At 33.7% G+C, this 8,704-nt stretch overlaps 1 protein-coding gene across 1 annotated transcript; it reads left to right on the plus strand.

Moving 5' to 3' along the window:
- The first annotated feature begins 4,727 nt into the window (after positions 1 to 4,727).
- Positions 4,728 to 8,413, plus strand: LOC120275523 (probable protein ABIL5). The gene is made up of 3 exons (XM_039282138.1): positions 4,728 to 4,885; positions 4,982 to 5,064; positions 8,269 to 8,413. Exons 1-3 carry the CDS (start codon positions 4,799 to 4,801, stop codon positions 8,411 to 8,413), a joined length of 315 nt encoding a protein of 104 aa, XP_039138072.1. The 5' UTR covers positions 4,728 to 4,798.
- The last annotated feature ends 291 nt before the right edge of the window (positions 8,414 to 8,704 follow it).

Below are 8,704 nucleotides of genomic sequence, written 5' to 3' on the forward strand. Positions count from 1 at the left end.
CACAAGAAAGTAGACTCAATATGGAAAAGAGGACTGAGCAATATAAGAAATAGGCCAACAATGGGAGGCATAAGATAATTTTTGAATCCGGAGATTGGGTATAGGCTGTATTTGAGGAAGGAATGATTCCCAATGCAAAGGTGCTCCAAGCTGCTTCCAAGAGGAGATGGTCCTTTTTCAAGTTCTTGAACGGATTAAAGACAACGCATAATGACTAGACCTACCACTTGAGTATAATGTTAGTGCTAACTTTAATGTTTTTTATTTAATTCCTTTTGATGTAGGTACAATTTGAGGGCAAATCCTTCTCAAGAGGAGGGGAATGATGAGAACATGACAAGAAAAACTATTTTTCAAGTTCCAATAAGTCCAATCACTCGCTCGTGAAGCAAACAATACAAAGAGGCTTTAAATGGACTGATTAGAAAAGTTATGGCCCAAGCTAATCTATGGAGGCCGATTGAAGGTGATGAAGGTGTGTTACATGGCGGGAAATTTATCATTCAAATTTGACTTTATGAAGGAAATCTTCAAGGATACAACATAAAAGGCAAAAATCAAAATTAAGTTTTACTTACTATTCTAGCTTTACTAGAGAATCAACTTTAGCAAAATAATTATTACTTAATCCTTATTTAGTTTGGCTTAATTTGGGGATTGTATGGCTTGCATGCCAAGAAATCAGTATTTTTCCTATTTAGTTTGAATAATTTAGGAATTTTGGCATTAATTTAGATATTTTGTTAGTAGCCCATGACATCTCTATTTAAAACCCCTTTTTTAGCTGAAATAATCAAATAACCTTTTACCAAAAAATTGTGAGATCCTTGAATTCTCCTTTTGTTCTTTGAAAACTATTCGAGCTTATCGGAGTTTCTGTGGCGCTCAACCATCGACTTATCGAACAACCTTCCATAACTAATATTGGCGTCTTCACATACCGAGGTTCTTGTATGACATAAGCAACGGGTCTAGGTTACTTTCCAAGCTAGTATTAGCAAACAATTCGGGCCAATTTTGTTATGGGTTTGGTCACGTAATGGCGGGGTTCATATCATGTTGTGTCCTAAACAACTGTGATTTTGAGCCGAGTTTTTCCCCCTATTTTGTGCTTCTAGAGAGTTCATTCTAGCAACATGACTGATAAACATCCCTATGTTTAGGTTTCAAGAGGGATTTATTGGACTTTTTAAGACTTTTATAATTTTTTGGCAGGTATTTCTGATAGAATGGAAGAGGAGTCTAGAGCTTTCAAGGAATTCAACACCAATCCTAGAAAGAGGTTTATGGGTTGATCTTGATCGTTGGAGAGATAGATCAAGAAGAATCAAGCAAAATTTAAAGAGGAAGCCATCTTCTCATACCAATTATCAAGATTGGAGGGAATTTTCAATGTTTTCTTTAATTTTTCATTGTTTAATCGGATCTTGTAGGCATTTTATAATCATGAGTGGCTAAACATCCTTTGGTGCTTGGATTTGATGAACTTTGGTTGTAATTTGATTTCTTAACTTCATTTTCATAGATCTAATTTTATCTGTTTTGGTATTGAGATTCAATTGTAGCAATGCTAATTTTATGAATTTAGTTAGCAAGAGTCAAAATTCGTGTAAATAGATTTAGTTACAGAGAGACAAAGTCTATGATTGATCATGTATTTAGTTAGCTAGAGGTCGAATAAATATGAAATCTACTATAATTGAAAAATATCAAACTCATTCCCAAGAGTTAGGGTTTAGCAAGAGTCCACATTGAACTTGTAAAATTCAAATTCATTAAAAGTAGATTTCTGAAAAATTATATTATTTTGGGATTTTTTCCTAGTATATTCTTGTAAAAATAAGTAATTGCTATGTAGCATTACAAAATTGAATTTGTTTATATACATTTGCAAATTCTTCTTATTTAAAATTAATAATGTATTAACAACTAATTTTAAATATAGAGATAAGGATAAAATAATTTTCCTAATCAACCATTTAATTTATGATTAAGCTTGATAACTTATTCTCATTTTAGAAGCAATACTTATTTTTTACCTTTTTATTCAATATTTATAGCTATATCTCATGCCAATGCTTTAGCTAACTAAAAAAAATATATATGCATTCTACAAATTAAAGTTAGCCGCAAATTTAAAGAATTGAAACTACAAGTCTTTATTGCCACAACCTCTCTCACAATAGTGGTAAAATACGCCACTCAGGTCCATCTTTCCACAAAGAAATCCTCTCACCTATAGGCCAGCTTTAAAATTCCTAGTGGCTTAGCTGCTATTTCAGTTTATTTATTTTGTTATTCATAAGCGTGAAAAAAATTTGTTATTATAAATAATTTTTTTTAGTGCCTAAGCAAAAGCTTGGATAAATTCTTCATAGTCCCACCAAAATTATCTAAAAGAATTTTGTCATTACATGAGTTTATATATATATATATATATATATATATATATATATATATATATATATATTTAAAACATATTCATTTTTCAATAAAATATTTTCATAAAAGCCTTTATTAAAAAAAAGTTTATATATATATATATATATTAACTCAATTACAATTACTTGAGCATTTTTTAAAGAGATTGGGTTATGTTTGGGATTGGCTTATTCACTTGTTGGCACAAGCTTAACTTTTTTTTAAAAAATATGGATAAACCACTTCAATTAAACTTGGAAGAGAAACACGGAACAGTACAACAACAAAACATAGAACATAACACGAAACCACTTGCACCACAAGAAGTGATATGAGCCAGACAAAACAAACCACAGGAGGATAACCAGATTATCCTCCAAACCCCACCACAATACAACAGACTACCCCGTGGTAGTTTCAGGTGCCTTCTCGGCGATAGAGTGACCCCTGGCCAGCTAACTCCTTGAACCCATGAACTCAAGGCTGCGTCGAACAATTGCAATGGTATTTTCGAGCTTCACCTTGGAAGTATCTGCAAGTGCATCGAACCACAAGAGAAGCAAGCGATTAATACTCAAGACAATGCAGTGTGCAGGCAGAATTTTAGCATTAAAAATTCTATCATTTCGCGCAAGCCAAATATTCCAAACTAACTCCTTGATCACTAAATCCACCCACGACCTATCAGCTGGCCTCACAGAGTTTCTCCAAGAAAGCCATAGGTTGCACACCAAGCTCGGAGTCTCAGGAAAAGACAGTAATTTACTAAAGAATCCCCACACCTCCCGAGTAACCGGACAATGAAGAAATAAATGATCAACTGACTCAATATTTGCATGACACATCACGCAAGTTGCAGTAGGGAGAGAGTTGCAACGCCTTATCTCTAGATTTTCTAGCGACAAGATCTTGTTCTTCCAAACCAAGCAGTTAAAAATGTTGACCTTCTTGGGACAATAGTTTTTCTAAAAGAAATTCGCTACAGCACATCGCAGACCTCCGTCATTGAGGAAGTTATAAAGAGATTTCATCGAGAACAAACCATTACTATTTAACGACCATCTTTTTTTGTCCCGCTCATCCTGTCAATGCATTCTCAACCAATCTTGGGTTTGGGCGACATTTGCATCCTCACAAAATGGATGCCCCTCTAATGGGTGACCTAACTCATTGAAAATGGTGTCATGCTGCCCACAACCTCTAAAGAGATATGGCCAAACAAACATCAGAGCCCTACCATTGAGCCACCGGTCTTTCCAGAAGAGAGTTTCTGAGCCCGAATAAATTTCACTCATAATACAGCATCTTAAGGTCAGCAGACAGCTCAAAACACCCCTCGAAAAGAAAGACACCCTCCCTCTTTGGCAAGGGAACAAATTCCAATTCGAGCATCCATAGTTAAACCGAATCACCTTTGCCCTTCCCCACATCGGGTCATTCATGAACTTCCACCACCACTTTCCCAAGAGCGCCTGGTTAGAATTTTGCAAATCCAGGATCCCCCAACCACCTTGATTGCGTGATCGACAAATGGTCTTCCAACTAACCAGTCTACACCTCAGCTTTTCAATGTCAGGCCCTCGACTATAAAAAGTCTCTTCTGATACGATCAATCGCTTTACTTATCCATACAAGTAATCTGAAGATGGACATCCAATAGGTTGCCAGCGCTGATAACACATAATTCACCAATGTGAGTCGGCCACCAATCGACAGGTGCCTATTTTTCCAGGATGAAAGTCTATGACGCACTTTTGCTATAATCCCCTCCCAGTCTTGTTTACGTGGTCTTCTACCCGAGATTGGGAGCCCCATATTATAAGGCGTTGTAACTCAATTACAATAAAGCGAATTTCATTTTGCTAAAACTTAAGCTGAATATGACCAACTTGACTAGTTTGGCAAGCTCAACCACATGCAATAAAGCTGTATAAAATCGAATTTATAAAATAATTTGATCACCCCATATCATAATTGTGGTAACGAAAGTTGTATTGCCAAATCATAGCCGTTAATTTAGTGATATGAACCCTAGAGTCAAATTTAGACCGTTTATAATGGAAAATGGAAAGAGAGCTTGGGTCAGTTGAACCGGGCTCAGTTTGACATGGTGCAAATTTTGGTTGGGTGGTGGGAATTATAAAATTGATTAAAATATGACGCAAAGATGCAACCATGAACATTTGCACCAGTGAAAAAAGCAAAAGCCTTTTTCAAATGAGTGGGCATAAAAAGAGATATCACGGGCTTCAGAACATCTTGTCATTTTCCTTTTGTTTTTCAAACACACCCATATACTTCCACTTCCACTTCCACTTCACAAGTTTCAACATTGAGAGAGCTCAGAGATTGTGTGCAACACTATCTCAACTTTTCAATGGAGGACAAGGGAGAGAAGAAGAAGGAGAACAAGATAGAGCCTATAAATTACAATGATGCTGACGATCTTAAAAAATCACTTCAAGTTGTTTTTTTTTTTTAAAAAAATTTATATTCTTTTTCTTTTGGTGAGTCTGTAAAAAGCTAAAAGAGATTTGTTTCTTGTGCAATTTGGTTGTAGGAACTGAAGGAGTTGCGTTCACAACTTCACAATGCAGCAGACCATTGTGAGACTTTGTTTCTGAAAGCTAAGCAGAAGAAAATGTAAGATCACTTCCATTCCTCTTCTTAGCAATGTAATTGTGTTTTTGTGTCTTCAGATATTTTAAGAGTACAATTAATGCTCATTAATCTTAGATTCAAAGCTGCAGAAATAAAGCAAATATATATATACATATACTTATCAGTCCTTTTAAAAAAAAAAGTATATTTATCAGCAGATTCAGTAAGCCTGAAACAAGATGTATTCCTATCATAAACCAAATATTTATTTGTCTCTGGTGGCTGTAAATTTGTTGCTTTTCTTTTTAGAAATTTTCATCACAGAAGAATTTTTTTTTTTAAAAGGTCATCTCAGAAGTACAGTTGTTGCTATGTATATATATATATATATATCTTGCAATTTATGATTTTAAAATTGATAAAAAAAATTTTTTACTTCATTTCATTTGAATGTTATAATGTGGTGTCACCATCCACTGTAGGCCTAGATCCATCTGGATTAAGAAAAATAAATTAATCATTGGAGGTAATAGCCACCTGCGCTCTAAGAAAGGAAAGTAACAGAAGATAAGGATGAAATTGAATAATTGAGTAAAGTAGGTAACCTAAAATTAACGAGTTTTCTTTAACTATTTTTCATCTTACACAGAATTAAAGCCATTATGATTATTTTCTTTTTAATAACATCACTAGCTGAAAAATTACCCATGTATTTTCGCATCTCACATAATATTAGTTAATTTTTGAAAAATGTGGATAAAACTAAGGGAAGAATAAGAATGCATATATATTAAAAAAAAAATAACTGAAGTTATATAATTTGGTTTTACGTGTAATACTAATAGCAACAGTCTCTAATGATTCAATATATATATATATATATATTTTTAATACTCAACCTACTAGAGATAAATATTATTAATTATGTTAGATTAATAAATTAGAAGGATTTAGCAGCTTCCTGGAAGGTTATAAACTAGGCCTAAAATTTAAGGGGGTTAGTTAGCTATAATGCTAAAACATGTTGGAACCGGACTGGGCCAAGCCCGATGCTGAAGCTAGGCCCGCTCTAAGGTTGAATATATAACCAAATTTAAGTGCCATTGCTTTTCTAATATTCACCGCAGTTCCACATGGAAAATGGTGAAAGTTTTCACACATTTATATGGCTTTTAAGAAGTGGGTCATCTCAGTAGGAGATGTACCCTTCTCAAGCACATTTATTTATAATTTGAGAAAACAATAATTTTTATAGATTTAGTCCTTAAGAAGTAGTCTCTCGCAATGTGATTAGTCCTATCATAAGTAAAAAAATTTTTAAGGGCTTTTCTCAAGAGCCTTGTGAGGAAAGAGTTTGGTATATGCAGTGGTGTGAGTATGAGCATGCAAGTTTGCCTTTTAAATTTGAAGGATTTCTCTTATAGATTGAACTGGCAGCCTCTAGGTTAGAAATGAGAGCTTTTAGGTCTGTCATTATGCTCAGTCAAATATGCTCGACTCTTATATATGTGTGAGACAACATCTTTATTAAAAAGTGGGGTTCTCTCCACAATCATAATATTATTGTAAACTATCATAAGTTCTAGGTAATTCATCTTGTGTGTAAGGGCATTAGCAAATCCAATCCAAGGCGGTGGTCTGTTCAAATGGATAGGTAATAATATGGCTCTCATTATAAACAGTATCACACTTCTCTATAACATTAAGATAATTTTGGAAAATGTGAATCTGCCTACCAATGTCAACAACTCAATACTTAGGCTTAAAAACTAGCTAGCTAGCCATTTATAGGGCAAAAGCAAAAAATAAAACTAAAAGCTTGGGACCATTATTATACGCTTGTCGCACCAGCCAGTTCGTCCAGTGGACAATGCAGTGCACACGAACACGTTTATATAGTAGCAAACCAAGCTTAATACATGCCCAATCCATTAATTTAGAGGGCAAGGAGAAAAGCTATATAAATGTGTGAAAACTTTCCTCGATTTTGATGCTAGACTATATTCAAAACATAATAATTACCAACAATGAATCTGTAAGAATGTTAGAGTTTCGAGTAGTTAGCAAAATAAGCTATAAACCAAAAATTTTAATACAGGCAAAGCAAGATATAGAGAAAAACAAAAGAGGAACTTAGTCTTTCATAAGATCAAAATGAGGTGCCATTACAAGATTTGAATCTTATCTTTTCAATGAAAGTTTTCAAATGATAAGAATAGTAGTTAACGAGGTCCTGAACTATAATCCTTGAACAAATCAACATTAGTGAAGATCTTATGTCACATTTGGGTAAAATTAAGGTTGGTGTCTTACTTGACCATGAGCTCGATTCTATTTCATGGGAGATTATTAGAAAGTTTGCTTAATTAGTTATAGCCTCATAGCTATCTCCATATATATATATATATATATATGTGAAATCTCCAAAAAATAATACCTATAATGAATTATCTCACATTAATACGACTTTCAATCTCATTGAGAACTAAGTTCAATTTTAAAACACTACATGAAAGAACTTATCTTAGAAATTGGGTGGGAGCATATCTCTAATATATAATTGTGGGGTTCTTGGTCAACCAATTAAATAGCTTTCTTTTGAAGTTTTATTATAAATATTTATTTAAAAAGTAGAGTGACTATTGTTATTGACCCTCACGAGTTATTTAAAAAATAGAGTTACTATTGTTATTGTGACTTTCACGAGTTAAGCCCACTGATCCCTCTCCACTGATCCCCTCTCTAATTTTCTATAAGTGTTTGGTTCAAATTTAATGTTGGCTATAATCATATTCCATATTTTAACAAGGCCTGCCCTAGTTAACTAATAAAAATTATTTCTACTCAACCATATATATATCTTATAGTATAAACTCAAATAATTATAAGGGGCTCTTAATAATTTTAATATTTCCATAACATGTCCTTAATTTTTCTTTTCATTTCACCATATATAGACGGCCTCCTCATGAATCTAAACTCTACTTAACGAATGAAGTTTATCTCTAATTAATCAGTCTCATTTCTTAAAATGAATAAATAAAATGAGTAAGATAATCATATATTTGAGATCATATACAAGTGATAGCTATAGTAGATTATTTTGAATTATATATAAGTAGGCACAAAATGTGTTCTTATAAATTCTTTTCTCTCCCAAATAATTAACTGTTGAGTGGCATAGTTTTGTTTTGATCAACTGATAACATTCTTACAAAGATGTTTGGCTTGTTCATTCTACAAAAGAGTTATGGAGAACACAAAGAGCTATTTATGTCAGGCCATTGTTACGGTCATCGATCATTTGGGGACTGTGTCATCGAAATTGGAGCAGAGAATGTTAACTGCAATACACTTGGATATATTACCAGCACATTCCACAAGTCTCTAACTCAACGCTTGTAAAGTGGACACTAGATATCTTTAGTAATGTAAATGAAGCTTGTATTCAAAAAACGACTTACTCGACAATGAAACACAACATGAGAATATAAAGACACAAACAAAAATGTTGTTCGAGCAAGAATGCCGACAACGCCCACAAAAAGTGTAACTAGATGCGGAATAGTGATCGAAATCCAATCACATAGCTAAACTAGATTTTCAACTTGTCTAATCGAGCATGCATAAGGACACGATGGTCGACTCTAGAGAAAAGTCAACTAGCCATAGCAACCATGCT

This window comes from Dioscorea cayenensis, chromosome 14 (assembly GCF_009730915.1).
Source record: "Dioscorea cayenensis subsp. rotundata cultivar TDr96_F1 chromosome 14, TDr96_F1_v2_PseudoChromosome.rev07_lg8_w22 25.fasta, whole genome shotgun sequence".
Taxonomy (NCBI): domain Eukaryota; kingdom Viridiplantae; phylum Streptophyta; class Magnoliopsida; order Dioscoreales; family Dioscoreaceae; genus Dioscorea; species Dioscorea cayenensis.

Bases quoted from the DNA above. Each gene is read 5' to 3' on its own strand.
- LOC120275523 (XM_039282138.1), top strand. From the start codon at position 4,799: ATGGAGGACAAGGGAGAGAAGAAGAAGGAGAACAAGATAGAGCCTATA. The intron at 4,886-4,981 runs GTTGTTTTTTTT...ATTTGGTTGTAG, and splicing joins ATCTTAAAAAATCACTTCAA to GAACTGAAGGAGTTGCGTTC. The intron at 5,065-8,268 runs GTAAGATCACTT...ATTCTACAAAAG, and splicing joins AAAGCTAAGCAGAAGAAAAT to AGTTATGGAGAACACAAAGA.